General features: G+C 51.4%; 1 protein-coding gene across 1 annotated transcript in view; it reads right to left on the bottom strand.

Moving 5' to 3' along the window:
* The window catches only part of SH2B3 (SH2B adaptor protein 3), a 107,063-nt gene extending 88,489 nt beyond the window's left edge, over positions 1-18,574 (bottom strand). Inside the window, exon 1 of the mRNA XM_060249359.1 lies at positions 17,825-18,574. Within this exon, the coding sequence (XP_060105342.1) occupies positions 17,825-18,550 (726 nt within the window). The 5' untranslated portion in view covers positions 18,551-18,574. The remainder of the gene's footprint in view (positions 1-17,824) is intronic.
* Positions 18,575-19,314: the final 740 nt, after the last annotated feature.

Genomic DNA, 19,314 nt, shown 5'->3' with positions numbered 1-19,314 from the left:
GGCCCATCCAGTCCAACACTCTGTGTCACACAGTGGCAAAAAATTTTATATATACACACACACTGTGGCTAATAGCCACTGATGGACCTGTGCTCCATATTTTTATCTAAACCCCTCTTGAAGGTGGCCATGCTTGTGGCCGCCATCACCTCCTGTGGCAGTGAATTCCACATGTTAATCACCCTTTGGGTGAAGAAGGACTTCCTTTTATCCATTTTAACCTGTCTGCTCAGCAATTTCATCGAATGCCCATGAGTTCTTGTATTGTGAGAAAGGGAGAAAAGTACTTCTTTCTCTACTTTCTCCATCCCATGCATTATCTTGTAAACCTCTATCATGTCACCCCGCAGTCGACGTTTCTCCAAGCTAAAGAGTCCCAAGCGTTTCAACCTTTCTTCATAGGGAAAGTGCTCCAGCCCTTTAATCATTCTAGTTGCCCTTCTCTGGACTTTAACCAATGCTATAATATCCTTTTTGAGGTGCGGCGACCAGAACTGCACACAGTACAGGGGCATTATGATACTGGCTGATTTGTTTTCAATTCCCTTCCTAATAATTCCCAGCATGGCGTTGGCCTTTTTTATTGCAAACGCACACTGTCTTGACATTTTCAGTGAGTTATCTACCACGACCCCGAGATCTCTCTCTTGGTCAGTCTCTGCCGGTTCACACCCCATCGACTTGTATTTGTAGCTGGGATTCTTGGCCCCAATGTGCATTACTTTGCACTTGGCCACATTGAACCGCATCTGCCACGTCGACGCCCACTCACCCAGCCTCAACAGATCCCTTTGGAGTTCCTCACAATCCTCTCTGGTTCTCACCACCCTGAAATATGATTTTGAGTTGCTGATATCATTCTGGAAATAGTACATTTCTGCTTGGCCTGAGACCGAAGTGGTAGGACACGATGCATGTAGGATGAAATCAACAGTCCAAAGAGCCGAAGAGGTGCGGGTGGGCCCCCATCCCTGCAGACTGAAAAGTGCCCCTGCTGCAACTTTCCCAGTTCTCGAAATGCATTTCTATTCCCAGCCCACTTTTCTTGCTAAGACTCAGGGCGGCTTACCCCATTTTTTTTTAAAGAAATGCAACAGGAACAGCAATGAGACAGACAAGAAACCCTGTAAGACGCTGGGGTTGCAAAGTCAGAAAACACAGCACAAGCCAGGCACGGCAAATAAAAAACGCAAGCTCTGAGCAAGTTTTTCTTCTGTCACCTGGAAAGCACGCTGGATTCTGCCAGACTGCAGGTCAGATATTCCACAGCGTTACTTTCGTAACTGCCAACGGATTACATGATTCGGAGCGTCGACTTTGTGCCACCGTCCGGGACTTGCAAGCCCACCCGTGTGCACAGAGTCAAGGTTCCTTCGAGCTGCAAAATCTGAAGTTGCCAATGTGTGTGTGTGTGTGAAGGGGGGAGTCTTGCCCTTCCTATGATTTTTTCCCCTTCTCTCCCCCCACACCGACTCCGGTGGTGTGCCCCAGCAACACCGTTTCCAAAATAAGAAGCTCGGTTCTTCGGCAATTAGAGCCAGGACCTGTGGTTGAGCTCCTCTCCACCCCCGGCTTTCCCGGAAATGACCAAGGATGGAAAAACGCTGCGGTTTAATAAATGACAAACCAAGCTCTTGACACATCTTGCCTTCCCTGGCTGCTCTTGCACAATGCAGAAAGTGTGTGTGGGGGGTGGGGGGAGAGAGAAAGAGAGAGAGAGAGAGCTTCTCAGGAAAAATTACGAAACCCCAACCCTGCAAACCTTCGAAGAATATCAGAACGGAGACAGGGTGAAAGCTCAGAGGAAATAAAGCTTTGCCTTGAAACGCTCCTTTCGGTGCTCTGGACTCGCAACATGACAAAAAAAACAACCCAGACTGGCTGCAGATGGGATAGCCACAGGAAGCCTCTTATGAGTGTACCTGCCCTCAGTGTACCTGGTTTCAAACACCTGTTTGATACATTTGCACCCTTAGGCAAACATATGAACATAGCGAGTGAAGAGCCCAAAGAAGAACTTGGGACAGCAGCAGTGTGAGGAGGGAGCCCAATTAAAATGAAAGCTGCAACCTTCCAAAGTGTGTTTAACTGCCTGCCCTTACAAAGGACAGAAGTTCTTACGGAACTCAATTCGATGGGCTACTTACAACCTAAAAGCCCTTCTAAGGGGGAAATTACCATCGATTGACTTAATTACGGCAGAACCTCTTATCAGCCCAAATCAGGCTCAAAGAATCTCGCTCACTTTCCGCGGTTCCAGGATCTCCGGTCTGCTGCAGTCCCAGAAAGACTTCCTTCACACCGAGGGGATTTTTCCAGCTAGGGTCTTTGTCAGTTCTCTTCTAAACCCCCTGCTACCCCCGCTGGCAAAAAGAGGGCTCTTTGACAGAGGGCATCAATTTCAAGGCAGGAACGACGAAAGCTGGAGACCAGAGTGGCTTGGCTCAGGTGACCTGATTCACCTTTCTACCTGAATCCAGCTTCAGAGCACGTCCGTCTTGAGAACTCCATAGAACAGGATCTGATTAACTCTTTCGCAGCCCTCCCATCTACGGAACGACTTGCAATCCCAACTAAACTCAAAGTGTTGAGGGATAAATGTTTGAAAACAAAAAGTGATGACACGCAACAAGTATCTAGCCTGCTCACGATGCCCAACGCTCTTGAGAAAACGCTGCCAAGTCCGCGTTTTTTCACCTTAGGCGGGCAAGGCAGTTGGCCCCCTTCCTGGAGCACGACGACCTAGCAACAGTGATCCATGCTACGGTCACCTCGAGGTTGGACTTCTGTAATGCCCTCTACATGGGGCTGCCCCTGTCCCGAACTCGGAAATTGCAGCTGGTGCAGAATGCCGTGGTCCGGCTGTTACTGGGTCTCCCAAAGTGGGGACACATTCAGCCGGGTCTCCGGACCCTGCACTGGCTCCCAGTGATATACCGAGTCCGGTACAAGGTGCTGGTTATCACCTTTAAAGCCCTATATGGCTTGGGACCTGTCTACCTGAAGGACCGTCTCTCCCCACATGTTCCCCAGAGAGTACTGAGGTCGGGAACACAAAATCTCCTTACTATCCCTGGGCCAAAAGAAGCCCGCTTGAAATCCACCAGAGAAAGGGCCTTCTCTGTTATGGCCCCTACATGGTGGAATCAGCTGCCGGAGGAGGTGAGGGCCCTGCGGGACCTTGTTCAGTTCCGCAGGGCCTGTAAGACGACCCTCTTCCGGCTAGCTTACACCTAGCTTGAGAATTTAATGCAACTTGCCAGATTTCTTTTTATATATTTGGAATATTTATTAATTTTTAAGGTTTTATCTGTTTTTAAATGTTTAATTCCTTACATGTTTAAATATTGTTTAATTTTTGCGTCGGATTTATTGTTGGAAGCCGCCCTGAGCCACTTGTGGGAAGGGCGGGATATAAATTCTAAATAAATAAAATAAATAAAAAATAAATGAGAATGGTTCAGCTTTATCAGTCCCTCTAACTCCTCTCACTTCTATGGAGGTAGACCAAAGGAAAACAGGAGTAAACCACTCACCCTTCCAACAAGTGAATCCTGAAGACGAGACTGATTTAATTTCCACCACATATAAACGTATGAAGCTGCCTTATACTGAATCAGACTCTCTTTGGTCCATCGGTCAGTATTGTCTTCTCAGACTGGCAGCGGCTCTCCAGGGTCTCAAGCTGAGGTTTTTCACACCTATTTGCCTGGATCCTTTTGAGTTGGAGATGCCGGGGATTGAACCTGGGACCTTATGGTTACCAAGCAGATGCTCTACCACTGAGCCACTGTCCCTCCCCTGCTCTCCAGGGTCTCAAGCTGAGGTTTTTCACACCTATTTGCCTGGACCCTTTTGAGTTGGAGATGCCAGGGATCGAACCTGGGACCTTCTGCTTACCAAGCAGATGCTCTACCAGTGAGACACCATCCCTCCCACCTCATAAGCATCACCCACCTGTAATGAGTGAGGAAACCAGGGAGGGGCAGAAAAGAGTGCTTGAAAGGGGAAAAAAGCCCTCATTTGAACCCAGAGCTTGTAAATCCATTCCTGAGAACCCTTTGAAGAAGTGTGCATGTGAGCAAAAGCTTGTACCCAGAATTACGCTTTGTTGGTCTCAAAGGCGCCCCTGGGCTCCACCTTAGTTCTGTTTGAGAACAATTATCAAGCATCATTGGAAATTTAGTTATTCATATTCTGCTTTTCTCTCCAGTGGGCACCCAAAGTGGCTGTCGTTATTCTCCCCCATTTTAGCTGCACAACAAAGCAACTTGAATTTTAAACGCCTTCTCCAAGCTGCTGGCTGGCTTGGAGAAGTGATTGAAAGAGAGAAAAGCCTTCTCCAAGCCAGACAAGCGGGCGGCGGGAGTTACAAGAGCCACAATACGTCCGAAAGAGCCACATGTGGCTCCCGAGCCACAGTTTGGCCACCCCTGGCCTGAGCCATTCAACTGGAGAAGCTGGGGGTTGAACCTGGGACCTTCTGCGTGCAGAGCAGATGCTCTGCCACCGAACCACCTTTGCCGCTTCTCTCCTGCCAGGGAGGGGGCCGTGGCTTAGGGGCAGAGCACCTGCTCTGCATGCAGAAGGTCCCAGGTGCGCTCCTTGGTTGTGCCGGTCAAAAACCATCTGCTCATGCAGGAATAATCAACACGTGAGAAAATCCCCAGAGAGCGGCTGACAGTCAGAGGAGGAGGAGGAGAAGGAGAAGGAGAAGGAGGAAAAGAAGAAGAAGAAGGAGAAGAAGGAGGAGAAGGAGAAGAAGGAGAAGGAGAAGAAGAAGAAGAAGAAGGAGGAGGAGGAGGAGGAGGAGGAGGAGGAGGAGGAGGAGGAGGAGGAGGAGGAGGAGGAGGAGGAGGAGGAGGAGGAGGAGGAGAAGAAGAAGAAGAAGAAGAAGAAGAAGAGAAGAAGAAGAAGAAGAAGAAGAAGAAGAAGAAGAAGAAGAAGAAGAAGAAGAAGAAGAAGAAGAAGAAGAAGAAGAAGAAGAAGAAGAAGAAGAAGAAGAAGAAGAAGAAATTGGAATTATATCCCATCCTATATTCTTGAAAGTCAACATCAAAAAAACTAAGATCATGGCATCCGGCCCCATCACACCTTGGCAAATAAAAGGGGAAGTCATGGAAGTAGTGACAGACTTCACATTTCTGGGATCCAAGATCACTGCAGATGGTGACTGTAGTCATGAAATCAAAAGTCATTTGCTCCTTGGGAGGACAGCTGTAGCGAACCTGGGCAGTATAATAAAAAGTAGAGACATCACCCTGCCAACAAAAGTCCGCATAGTCAAAGCGATGGTATTCCCAGTAGTGATGTATGGCTGTGAGAGTTGGACCATAAGGAAGGCCGAGCGCAGAAGGATAGATGCTTTTGAGCTGTGGTGAGGGAGAAGGCTCTTAAAAGTCGCTTGGACTGCAAGAAGATCCAATCAGTCAGTCCTAAGGGAAATCAACCCAGACTGTTCCCTGGAAGGTCAGATGCTGAAGCTGGAGCTCAAATACTTTGGCCACCCAACGAGAAGAGAACACTCAATGGAGAAGACCCTGATGCTGGGAAAGACAGAAGGCAAAAGAAGAAGGGGACAGCAAAAGATGAGATGGCTGGATGGCGTTACTGATGTAACCAACACATATTTGAGCAGACTTCGGAGGATGGGAGAAGACAGGAGGACCTGGCGTGACTTTGTCCATGGGGTTGCAAAAGTTGGACTCGACTGTGCGACTGAACAAATACTCTGAATCTCAGAGCGGTCCCAGTCTCCTCTATCTTCCCCCTCTCCTCCCACAACAGACACCCTGTGAGGTAGGTGGGGTTGAAAGAGCTTTTTACAGCAGCTGCCCTTTCAAGGACAACTCTGCTAGAGCTATGTCTGACCCAAGGCCATTCCAGCAGCTGCAAGTGGAGGAGTGGGGAATCAAATCCGGTTCTCCCAGATAAGAGTCCACACTTAACTACTACACCAAACGGGCAAGACCAAGCGGAAGGCAGCTTCATGGCCTCCACCCCACCCCATGCTAAAACAGTTCCTTTTCTCTTGTGTGCGCGTGGTTTCCTTTTTAACCTAAAACCGGAAACGCGAAGAGCACGCCCGGAGCCCTCTCCTAGCTGAGAGGAAGGAGGGCAGCAAAACACCCCCCGCCCCATGAATGAAAGGCAGCCGTGCCCCCAGCCCTGCGTTTTCCATTCACAAAGGCCTCGGCCCCACGGGGACTTCCGAAGACACAGCAGAGCCGGCTCTGTGGTTAGGCCTGAGAGAGAGAAAGAGAGAACCACAAGCAGAGACTTCGCTGCCAGAGAGACAAAACAAGATATTGGAAATAAGAGACAATTCCCATTCCTATCCCCCCCACCCCACTGCCATTATCCATCGCCAAGTCCAGCGCAGCCAAAGTCACCCACCTGAGCAGAGCGCAACCGTGCTCGCTAGCAGCCAACAAAAGCACTCTGGGCACACCCTTCAGCACTCAGGAAAGCAAGATGCATCTGTTAAAAGAGATTCTCTGTCGGATCGCCTGGAGACAGGTCTGACTCACCGCAGGCAACCAGGAGGCAAAACAGCGCCAGTTTTCACACCTCCGTCACTGCTCTCTTCTCACCCCCTCCTGCCAATCTCCAATCAAGCAAACTTTCTAGATTGTAAATGCTTTAGGGTGGTGGACAAAACTATTTGAGCTGATGCTCTTTGTTCGACTTCTTACCATGGGAATTAAAAAAACACCCAAGCACTTTTATTATAATCTCTAGGCAACTGGAGCTCAGTTGTTAAGCCTAGGGAGGAGAGCCCTTGGCACCAGCTGAGGTGTCTTTCTAGAGGGCTTCCTACTCTACCGTTCACTCACTTGAGACTCAGAAAGGATTACAGTCTCTTTCCCTTCCTCTCTTCCTTCCCTTCCTCTCTTCCTGAGAGCCAGTTTGGTGTCGTGGTCAAGTGCGCAGACTCTTATCTGGGAGAACCAGGTTTGATTCCCCACTCCTCCACTTGCAGCTGCTGGCATGGCCTTGGGTCAGTCATGGCTCTCTTATCTGGTAGAACCAGGTTTGATTCCCCACTCCTCCACTTGCACCTGCTGGAACGGCCTTGGGTCAGCCATAACTCTGGTAGAAGAAGTCCTTGAAAGGGCAGCTGCTGTAAGAGCTCTCTCAGCTCCACCCACCTCAGAGGGTGTCTGTTGTGGGGGAGGAAGATATAGGAGATTGTAAACTGCTCTGAGACTCTGATTCAGAGAGAAGGGCGGGGTATAAAGCTCCAATTCTTCTTCTTCTAGAGAGCCAGTTTGGTGTAGTGGTTAAGTGTGCAGACTCTTATCTGGCAGAACCGGGTTTGATTCCCCACTCCTCCGCTTGCAGCTGCCGGAATGGCCTTGGGTCAGCCATAGCTCTGGTAGGAGAAGTCCTTGAAAGGGCAGCTGCTGTAAGAGATCTCTCAGCTCCACCCACCTCACAGGGTGTCTGTGGTGGGGGGGAGAAGATATAGGAGATTGTAAGCTGCTCGGAGTCTCTGATTCAGAGAGAGGGGCAGGGTATAAATCTGCGGTCTTCTTCTTCTCTCCCACAACAGACACCCGGGGGGGGGGGGGCTGAAAGAGCCCTGAGAGAACTGCTCTTGAGAGAACAGCTCTGAGAGAACTGGGACCAAACTGAGGTCACCCAGCAGGCTGCATGTGGAGGAAGAGAGGAGGAATCAAACTCGGTTCTCCAGATTACAGTGTCTGCTGCTCTTAGCCACTGCACCACAGCTGGCTCTCGCCAGGAAGGAAGGCATAAGAAACTCAATAGCCAACAGAAACAGAATCGCTAGATTCGAGTCCAGTAGCACATATTAGAGACCAGAAAGATTTTAGGGCAAGAAGCTTCAGAGAATCAGAGTGTCCTTTGGCAGATACAAGCAGGAAGGGAGATCTGTGAACCCTGCTTGCCCCTGATGAAGGGGGCCTTGGCTCTCGAAAGCTCAGACCCCAAAAATCTTGCTCCTGAAGTGAACTCTTCTACTGCAGGCCCCCACGGCTACCCTCTGAAGCTAGAAACACGACAGTTTCTTTGAGCGATCCTCGCAGACTTTTGCTCAAGAAGCAGGCCAGAAACTCCCTCTTTCTTTTTCCGACTCTCACCCTGAAGTCAACATCTGGCTGAAATAAATGGTCAACGGTGTTTCCGCTGGAGATCCCAAACGTTGGTGGTGTTTTGCAGCTCGACGGCAAGCTCTGCTCCGGCCTAGAAGCCGACAACCCACGCCCGTCACCTCTGGAGGGGGGAGTGAACCCCCCCCAGCTGGAATGAGCCATTCTGGCCTGGCTCCAGTCCCCTCCGCTTCACCTGCCTCTGGGCGAGCCCCAAAAGTCCCCCAAAAGGCAGGCCCAGGAGCAGCTGGTTTTCAAACCAGGATCTCTTACCCTGAAACTTGAGCTCCTGACACAGCATTTATTCCGGAAAATTTTCGCCTCCTGTGACATTTCCAGAACGAGTTCACTGCAGTTGCTCCAAGAAATGAGTTCACGGAATAAGAGAAAGGCAATCTGCAAATCCGAAATTCATTCGGAACTCAACCCAATCTGCACTGCGAGACAGCTCACGTCTAATGATGTACTAGAGCAGGGATATGCAAGCCACGGGCTGTGGACCAGTACCGGTCCGTGGCCTGTTAGCAACCGGCCCGTAGGTTGTATAATCATTTAATTATATATTGCAATGTAATAATAATAAGACATTGGATCTATATCCTGCCCTCCCCTCCGAATCTCAGAGTGGCACACAATCTTCTTTATCTTCCTCCCTCACAACAGATACCCTGTGAGGGGGGTGGGGCTGAGAGAGCTCTCCCAGAAGCTGCCCTTTCAAGGACAACTCTGTGAGAGCTATGGCTGACCCAAGGCCATTCCGGCAGCTGCAAGCAGAGAAGTGGGGAATCAGACCTGGTTATCCCAGGTAAGAGTCTGCACACTTAACCACCACAGAGTGCACAATGGCATCATCCCAAAACCATCACCGCACCCCACCCCACCAGTCCATGGAAAAATTGTCTTCCACAAAACCAGTCCCTTGTGCCAAAAAGGTTGGGGACCACTGTAATAGGGTACCCAAAGAGCTGGTTCGAGACAGGGTTCCCCAATGAAAATATCAAGAAAGTGTGTGAGTGCAATAAAAAAGGCCAACACTTTGCTGGGGATTATTAGGAAGGGAATTGAAAACAAATCAGCCAGTATCATAATGCCCCTGTATAAATCGATGGTGTGGCCTCATTTGGAGTACTGTGCACAATTCTGGTCACCGCTCCTCAAAAAAGATATTATAGCACTGGAAAAAGTTCAGAAAAGGGCAACTAGAATGATTAAAGGGTTGGAACACTTTCCTTATGAAGAAATGTTAAAACACTTGGAGCTCTTTAGCTTGGAGAATCGTCGACTGCGGGGTGACATGATAGAGGCTTACAAGATTATGCATGGGATACAGAAGGTAGAGAAAGAAGTACTTTTCTCCCTTTCTCACAATATGAGAACTTGTGGACACTCAATTAAATTGCTGAGCAGTCAGGGTAAAAGGAAGGGTGATTAACACATGGAATTCACTGTCACAGGAGGTGGTGGCAGCTACTAGCATAGACAGCTTCAAGAGGGGATTGGAGAAATATATGGAGCAGAGGTCCATCAGTGGCTCTTAGCCACAGCATACTGATGGAACTCTGTCTGGGACAGTGATGCTCTGTATTCTTGGTGCTTGGGGGGAGGCTACAGTGGGAAGGCTTCTAGTGTCCTGGCCCCACTGATGGATCTCCTGATGGCACCTGGTTTCTTTGGCCTCTGTGTGACATGGAGTGTTGGACTGCATGGGCCATTGGCCTGATCCAACATGGCTTCTCTGATGTTTTTATGTGACAGAGAGTGTTGGACTGGATGGGCCATTGGCCTGATCCAACAGGGCTTCTCTGATGTTCTTATGTGACAGAGAGTGTTGGACTGGATGGGCCATTGGCCTGATCCAACAGGACTTCTCTTATGTTCTTACATGACACAGAGTGTTGGACTGGATGGGCCATTGGCCTGATCCAACATGGCTTCTCTTATGTTCTTACATGACACAGAGTGTTGGACTGGAGGGGCCATTGGCCTGATCCAACATGGCTTCTCTGATGTTCTTATGTGACAGAGAGTGTTGGACTGGAGGGGCCATTGGCCTGATCCAACAGGGCTTCTCTTATGTTCTTACATGACACAGAGTGTTAGACTGGATGGGCCATTCGCCTGGTCCAACATGGCTTCTCTGATGTTCTTACGTGACACAGAGTGTTGGACTGGATGGGCCATTGGCCTGATCCAACATGGCTTCTCTGATGTTCTTATGTGACACAGAGTGTTGGACTGGATGGGCCATTGGCCTGATCCAACAGGGCTTCTCTTATGTTCTTACATGACACAGAGTGTTGGACTGGATGGGCCACTGGCCTGATCCAACAGGGCTTCTCTTATGTTCTTACATGACACAGAGTGTTGGACTGGATGGGCCACTGGCCTGATCCAGACATTCTCTCCTCCTTACAAAGGCTGCTCTGGTATGTTCAGATCCAAGTGGGATGTGCTCTTCTTTCAACACCCCAACTCAGAACCTGTGCTTGAGTCTCAGAGCGGCTTACAATCTCCTTTCCCTTCCCTCCCCCTCTCCACAACAGACACCCTGCGAGGTAGGTGGGGCAGAGAGAGCTCTGAGAGAAACTGCTCTTGGGAGGAACACCTCTGTGAGAACTTGTGACTGACTCAAGGTCGCATCAGCAGGTGCAAGTGGAGGGGTGGGCAATTAAACCCGGTTCTTCCAGATAAGAGTCCGCGCACTTCACCATTGCACCAAACTGGTGGGGCTGAGAGAGCTCTCCCAGAAGCTGCCCTTTCAAGGACAGCTCTGCGAGAGCTGTGGCTGACCCAAGGCCATTCCAGCAGCTGCAAGTGGAGGAGTGGGGAATCAAACCCGGTTCTCCCAGATAAGAGCCCGTGCACTTAACCGCTACACCACGCTGGCTCTCATCATGGGCCTCAGTCTGCGAGACCTAAGCAAGGCAGTCGGGGGAAGGATCCTTGGGAGGTGATTCATTCACAGGTCTGCCATAAGTTTGAAGCACTTTTCACACACACGCACACACACAGGCACTTCTCTCTCTCTCTCATCCTCCCCCCAAGTAAGGTCTGTAGGAGAAAACAGGCAGCTGCCCTCCCTGGAGGCCAACTGAGGGGAAGAATTCTACCCCTTGTCCTGGACCCTGGGGGCAGCTGTTTCCTTTGTCTCCCCCCACACACATTTTGCTCCGTGCAACACACATCAAATCTCAGGCGCAGCCGTGCTCTGTGGACTTCCCCTTTTGCAAAAGAACACGTCTCCCCTTCCCCTTCCACACTGGGAACTGCGCCTCCCTCTGGGAGGGTCTGTGAGCTCCTTCATACCCTCCCCATGTTCACGCCTCACACTCCCCTAACAAGCCGGGGTGTCCTCTGGGAGTCCTGCCTGTGCTCCAGGAAGCTGTGCACATGTGAGGGGTGGTGGCTCAGCGGTAGAGCATCTGCTTGGTAAGCAGAAGGTCCCAGGTTCAATCCCCAGCATCTCCAACTAAAAAGGGTCCAAGGAAGAAGGCATGAAAAACCTCAGCTTGAGACCCTGGAGAGCCGCTGCCAGTCTGAGTAGACAATACTGACTTTGATGGACCAAAGAGGGTCTGATTCAGTAGAAGGCAGCTTCATGTGTTTATATGTAAGCAGAAGGTCCCAGGTTCAATCCCCGGCATCTCCAACTAAAAAGGCTCCAGGCAAGAAGGCGTGAAAAACCTCAGCTTGAGACCCTGGAGAGCCGCTGCCAGTCTGAGAAGACAAGACTGACTTTGATGGACCCAGGAGGATCTGATTCAGTAGAAGGCAGCTTCATATGTTCATATGTATGGGAGGGTTCGTGGCTCAGCGGTAGAGTATCTGCTTGGTAAGCAGAAGGTCCCAGGTTCAATCCCCGGCATCTCCAACTAAAAAGGGTCCAGGCAAGAAGGCGTGAAAAACCTCAGCTTGAGACCCTGGAGAGCCGTTGCCAGTCTGAGTTGACAAGACTGACTTTGATGGGCCGAGGGTCTGATTCAGTAGAAAGCAGCTTCATATGTTCCTTTCTGCACCCATGCAAGCCTCCCACCGCCTGTAAAGAAATGCTGAATCAGAACACCAATTTGCCAGTTCACCTACACAGCAGGTTTCAGGCACCCGCTTTGCACCTGCCATTCTCCAAGCAATCTGGGCTCATTTCTCTAACCGCAACAGCTGAGTCAAACCGTGCAGGCTCTTGTGACAAAGGTGGGGGGAGTGTTTTTTTCTGGGGGGGGGGTTGCTCCTCATCTTCTTAAAAAACCAACAACAGAACACCCCTCAAGTACCAAAGAAGAACCTTTGCATTCAAAGAACGTCGCTTCTTCCAGAAGACGGTCACATCTGATGCAGCTCCACAAAACTATATTTAGCTCAGAGGAAGGCGCGGGGGGGGGGGGGGCAGGGGGGAAGAGGAGAGAAACAGAGGGCCAATCCAGAATGCCAGCCAGCCAGCTCTGAGTTTAAATTCAGCCCCTGTTCTCTGCCTTCTATTCATTGTAAGCCTGTGCGTGTCTCATGAATAGATTTCTGTTTTAACATCCCGGGGGTCTTGGAAGATAGGGAACGGCGCAGGAACGTGCCTGCATTTTGATACTTGAAAGAGACCCCTCACGCCACCAGTGGCTATGCTCCGTTGTGCCCTCCCCCTGTGCCCTGCAGTCCCACTGAGGAGGAGAAATGCCCACGGGCAGCCAGGAAGGGCACACCTCATTCTGCACGGTTAAAACCCACAGAGAGTTTTGTGGGGGCTTTTTGCTGTCCTAGTTAACAGAGGAGGGGAAAGTCAGAGCTTTCAGCTTCCAGGCAATTTCTCTGGACATCACCCAGAATGAGGAGGGAGGGTAAGAAGAGAGAGACAGAGACAGACAGACCAAAAGAGAGAGACAGAGATTGGCTGCTTTTCAGAGGATGCCTGGAGAGTCTAAAAAGATAATGGCAGTCCCCTGTGCAAGCACCAGTCGTTTCTGACTCTGGGGCGACATTGCTTTTACGACGTTTTCATGGCAGACTTTTTGTGGGGTGGTTTGCCATTGCCTTCCCCAGTCTTCTACCCTTTCCCCCCAGCCAGCTGGGGGCTCATTTTACCAACCGGAAGGATGGAAGGCTGAGTCAACCTTGAGCCGGCTACCTGAACCCAGCTTCCGCCAGGATCGAACTCAGGTTGTGACTCGTGAGCAGAGAGTTTGGACTGCAGTACCACTCTGTGCCACAGGGGCTTCTTCTGGAGTGTCTTGCAGGGGCCAAATTCTGCAGACACTAAAAGGCCCCGGGCATCCTGTCTGACACAGAGAAAGAGAGAACGCAGCATTTGCCTTTGAATAGTTCACCCCCCATCAAAGCCGAGCCAAATTACTGGAGCGAATTGGGAAGCCCCAGGAGGGCAAAAAGCAACTCTCTCCGGTGCCTGCAGCCACCACTGGCTCCCGGTTTTCTTTTTTCTCCCCTGGCGAGCTTGATTCCTTCAAAATGTGGTGTCGGGAGGAGAGCTTTTACGGATACTGCAGACTGCCTCGAACGCAAATCAGAGGGCTCTAGATCAAGTCAAGCCTGAATGCTCTCTAGAAACTAAAAATGACTCAGCGGAGGCCGTTGTGGGGTTTTGATCGCATGACGAGAAGAGACAAAGGCTTTTGGGGAAGGACAAAACGGCTAGAAAAACTCCCAAGGAAGCAGGAAGAGAGGAAGACCCGATAGGAGAGGGAAGCCGTGAGGGCCCCCACCTGCAAGTCCTCAGCAAAGCGAGGGTCCTCGGAATCGGAAGAGACTTGACAGCACTTCACAAATACACCAGGCACAAGGTCCCCCCCCCTCCTGGGTCTGCTCCCCCACCCAACAGGAGAGGTTGGTTTCCCTTTTGGCCATTTGGAAGCTCAAGGCTGCCTTGCTTTAGTGCTGTGCAGGGGTGTCCAAACTGTGGTTTGGGAGCTAAGTGCAGCTCATTCACGCATATTGTGTGGCTCTCGAAACCCCCACCCCCTGTCAGCCAGCTTGGAGAAGGCATTTGTCTCTTTAAATCGCTTCTCCAAGCCAAGCCAGCTGGCAGCTTGGAGAATGGATTTAACATTGCTTTCTTTCCACCTCTCCCTCCCCATCTATTTTCCTTCCTTCCTTCCTTCCTTCCTTCCTTCCTTCCTTCCTTCCTTCCTTCCTTCCTCCTTTCCTTCCTTCCTTCCTTCCTTCGTTCCAGCTCTCAAACATCTCATGCTTATGTCTTGCGGCTCTGAAACAGCTGACATCTATGTGGCTCTTACATTAAGCAAGTTTGGCCACCCCTGTTTTATTGGAACCCCCTGTAAGCACGAACCATACCCCTGCACGAGGAAGCAAAAACAACCCTCCTGTAGTGCGGGCCTGTGTGAAGAACGGAAGTGGTTCTTCCTTTGGCCCTACCTGGCACCTGCGCAAGCCAGTCCCTGCGATACATCAGAACTCCCCAGGATTGAGGCAAACTGTCAGGGACACCCTTTAATTTTGGCAGCGGGGACAGAGACTTCTAGAAGACCCCCAAGTAACTTGTCGGAAGCTCCTTCCCCCTTCTCTAGGGAACCTGCTCTCCAGTGATTCGTGGAGATCGTTCTTCCTTAAAGATCTGACCTTCCCCACAAGCCTTGATCCAACTTAACTGACATGTCTTCCCACCAAAGAATCACACGTATTATAGTTCGGTGAAGGCGGCAAGGATGCTTTCCTCGAGAGCCCCGCAACCCCCATTCTTAGCTTTTTATGTTTCACAAGGGATTTTGTTTTGTTTTGTTTTGGTCTCTCTGTGTGGCTTCTTGCTGGTGAGGTGCTTTTCTCCAGTTTTGAGTTTTTGTGGTAAGAGGGGTGTGAGCAAAACACACTGCGACGCATTTGAATTTTTAGTGATTCAGCATTCCTCTAAGATCTTTCTGCTCCTCCGCCGGGAAGCTGCTTTGAGCCCTGCGTTCTAGGAGAAAGGCAGCATACAAATCTGCTAAGTACGTAAATAGAAGTCCTCCATTCGAACGGCAGACACCACACCCTACAGCAGTCAATCCTGCGACTTAAATTATGCATTAGGGACAGAACTTGTTGGCTAAAAAAACGGGACTCATCTGCAGTGACCAATCTTGCTGCAAAGGTGAATAACCCACAGAATTCACTGCCACTGGAAGTGGTGGCGGATACAAGTACAGACAGCTTCAAGAGCGGTAGTTTGGCTCAAGGAGAGCCAGTTTGGTGTAGTGGTGAAGTGTGCGGACTCTTATCTGGGAGAACCGGGTTTGATTCCCCACTCCTCCACTTGCACCTGCTGGGATGGCCTTGGGTCAGCCATAGCTCTGGCAGAGGTTGTCCTTGAAAGGGCAGCTGCTGTGTGAGCCCTCTCCAGCCCCACCCACCTCACAGGGTGTCTGTTGTGGGGGAGGAAGGGAAAGGAGATTGTGAGCCGCTCTGAGACTCTTCGGAGTGGAGGGCGGGATATAAATCCAATATCTTCATCTACCTCACAGGGTGTCTGTTGTGGGGGAGGAAGAGAAAGGAGATTGTGAGCTGCTCTGAGACTCTTCGGAGTGGAGGGCGGGATATAAATCCAATATCTTCTTCTTCTTCTTCTTAAACATATGGAGCAGAGGTCCACCAGTGGCTATTAGCCACAGCGTATTGTTGGAACTCTGTCTCGGGCAGTGATGCTCTGTATTTTTGGTGCTCGGGAGGGGCAACAGTGGGAGGACTTCTAGTGTCCTGGCCCCATTGGTGGACCTCCTGATGGCACCTGGGTTTTTTGGCCACTGTGTGACACAGAGTGTTGGACTGGAGGGGTCACTGGCCTGATCCAACATGGCCTCTCTTACGTTCTTAAGTGCTCTGCCGTTCACACACCTAGGTGCCATTAAGGAAAGGGCTGCGGGTGGGGAAGATGGCCATGTACACGGGCAGCAGGAGGGCTTGTGAGCAGATCAGGGAAGGACACGCAGGCAGGGTGAGCAGGCGTGAATCACAGAAACACAGAGTTGGAAGGGACCTCCAGGGTCATCTAGTCCAACCCCATGCACAATGCAGGAAACTCACAAACACGACTCCCTAAATTCACAGGATCCTCATTGCTGTCCGATGGCCATCTAGCCTCTGTTTAAAAACCTCCAAGGAAGGCGAGCCCACCACCTCCCGAGGAAGCCTGTTTTACTGAGGAACCCCTCTAACGGTCAGGCAGTTCATAGAATCACAGAGTTGGAAGGGACCTCCAGGGGCATCTAGTCCAACTCCCTGCACAATGCAGGAAACTCACAAACACCGCCCCCTAAATTCACAGGATCTTCATTGCAGTCAGATGGCCATCTAGCCTCTGTTTAAAAACCTCCAAGGACGAAGAGCCCACCACCTCCCGAGGAAGATCCTGTTCCACTGAGGAACTGCTCTAACAGTCAGGAATCATAGAGTTGGAAGGGACCTCTAGGGTCATCTAGTCCAACCCCCTGCACAGTGCAGGACACTCACAAACACCGCCCCCTAAATTCACAGGATCTTCATTGCTGTCAGATGGCTATCTAGCCTCTGTTTAAAAACCTCCAAGGAAGGAGAGCCCACCACCTCCCGAGGAAGATCCTGTTCCACTGAGGAACCGCTCTAACGGTCAGGAATCATAGAATCACAGAGTTGGAAGGGACCTCTAGGGTCATCTAGTCCAACCCCCTGCACAATGCAGGAAACTCACAAACACTTTCCCCTATATTCACAGGATCCTCATTGCTGTCAGATGGCCATTCAGCCTCTGTTTAAAAACCTCCAAGGAAGGCGAGCTCACCACCAACCGAGGAAGCCTGTTCCACTGAGGAATCGCTCTAACGATCAGGCAGTTCATAGAATCACAGAGTTGGAAGGGACCTCCAGGGGCATCTAGTCCAACTCCCTGCACAATGCAGGAAACTCACAAACACCGCCCCCTAAATTCACAGGATCTTCATTGCTGTCAGATGGCCATCTAGCCTCTGTTGAAAAACCTCCAAGGAAGGAGAGCCCACCACCTCCTGAGGAAGCCTGTTCCACTGAGGAATCGCTCTAACCGTCAGGAAGTTCTTCTTAATGTTGAGCCGGAAACTCTTTTGATTTAATTTCAACCCACTGGTTCTGGGCCAACCTTCTGGAGTCACAGAAAACAATTCCGCACCATCCTCTACATGACAGCCCTTCAAGGACTTGAAGACGGTGATCGTATCACCTCTCAGCCGCCTCCTCTCCAGGCTAAACATACCCACAGAGGCCCCTGGGAGCTCTCTGCCTGCGGCTCCCCAGAATCTGGAACCGCCACTGGTGCCTTCCACAAGCAGGGCCACCCCTAGACTGTCAGACACCCTAGACAAAGCTAACGTCTGGCAGCACCCCCCCCCCCGATAACATCACCAAGTCACATGGGTGGGCACCCAATATAGCACCCAAAAGGCTGATGCCCTAGGCGACTGCCTATTTTGCCTAGGGCGTCCGGGCCAGGCCTGCCCACCGGCCTTAGAAGCTTGCCTTCTAGCAGTTTAGAAAGCCCTACGAGGCCAGCTTTGGATAAGCCCAGGAACAGCAGAGTTAACCAACGCGAAACATCTGGCTGGAAGTTACGTATGGAGAACCAGAGACACCACAACCGTCTTATCACTGGCCTGAGATTTTCGATCGCTGGCTGCGCTTTCTGGTGCACAAATCACTGTGGAGTGGGGATGCACACGGACAAGTCGACAAGTTCTTGAGCAGGGCGGGAGGCCGCCTCCCTCACTTACCTTGGGGGGATCAAACAGCTCCAAGAGTTCCTCACCGTTGCCCGCTTTCCGCAGAACCAGCCGGCACTTCTGCCAGGGCATCCCGCCGTCCACGGTGGCCTCAGTCACCAGCCAGTACTTCAAGTGACCTTCTTTCCGCACTTCGAGGGCCTGATCTCGCGAGAGGGCCCACGGGAGTATCTTCCAGGCCAGGCCCGGCTTCAAAATGGCGTCCAGCGTCTCTCCTTCGATGGGGCCGGGCTCTGAGGGCCTCCGACGGAAAAAGTTCCTCAAGCTCCTTCTCAGCCGGTCAAGGGAAAAGTGTCTCCTCACAGTCAACGATGTCCCCGAAAGTTCCTCAAGTTTCGGCAGGCCGGCGGGGCAGGCCTCGGTCATCCTGTCTGCCTGGTCAGCCAACTCCACCTCAGCCTTGGCCGTCCCCGGGGAGCCGTCGGCGTGCTTGCAGCCCGTCTCCCGATAGTCCCGCAGCCTGCTGAAGGGCAGGACGCGGAAGTGGCTCATGGCGGACGTCTCCTTCACCTCATGGCGGAAGTACTGCTGGAAGAGGTCGGCAAAGTGGAGGGAAAAGTTCTCCGCCGCCAGGACCTCGTGCTGGGGGTTCTCGCGGATGAAGAGGAGGTACTTGCAAGCCAACTCCCGGGCGGTGGAGACCGCGTGCCGCTCGCAGAACTCATGCCAGGTGCCGGGGGGAGGGGGCTCGCCTGGCGGGAGGAGGGGTTCGTTCATGGCAGGTGCTGGAAAGGTTCAGGGACTCTGGAAGACACAAAGAGGGCAGAGATGGGGCATCAGAAGAGGCAGGGGGCTAAAGGGAACGACCAGGAACCGGCAGCCCCCAAAGCTGGGCAAAGCCCAGATCCGTAGCTACAGTGGAGCCCAGAGGGGCAGGCCCATCCTTTCAAATCCACCTTCCAACGGTATGGCCCCTCCATTTGAGGGCCTCCAATCTGTCCCCTTTGCTCACTGCCACTCTGAACAAGTAGTAGCACAAAGGCGGGTTAGCTTAGAATCCTAAAATCACAGAGTTGGAAGGGACCTCCAGGGTCATCTAATCCCAACCCCCGGCACAATGCAGGAAACTCACAAACACCTCCCCCTAAATTCACAGGATCCTCATTGCTGTCAGATGGCCGTCTAGCCTCTGTTGAAAAACCTCCAAGGAAGGAGAGCCCACCACCTCCCGAGGAAGCCTGTTTTACTGAGGAACTGCTCTGACGGTCAGGAGGTTCTTCCTAATGTTGAGCCGGAAACTCTTTGGATTTAATTTCAACCCATTGGTTCTGGTCCTACCTTCCAGGGCCACAGAAAACAATTCTGCCCCCCCCCCCGTCCTCTATAGGACAGCCCTTCAAGTACTTGAAGATGGTGATCCTATCACCTCTCATCCGCCTCCTCTCCAGGCTAAACATCCCCAGCTCCTTCAACCTTTCCTCATAGGACTTGGTCTCCAGACCCCTCATCCTCTATAGGACAGCCCTTCTTGAAGATGGTGA

The sequence above is a fragment of the Heteronotia binoei genome, chromosome 11 (assembly GCF_032191835.1).
Source record: "Heteronotia binoei isolate CCM8104 ecotype False Entrance Well chromosome 11, APGP_CSIRO_Hbin_v1, whole genome shotgun sequence".
In the NCBI taxonomy this organism is placed as follows: domain Eukaryota; kingdom Metazoa; phylum Chordata; class Lepidosauria; order Squamata; family Gekkonidae; genus Heteronotia; species Heteronotia binoei.
This window is presented reverse-complemented; position numbering and strand designations above follow the sequence as displayed.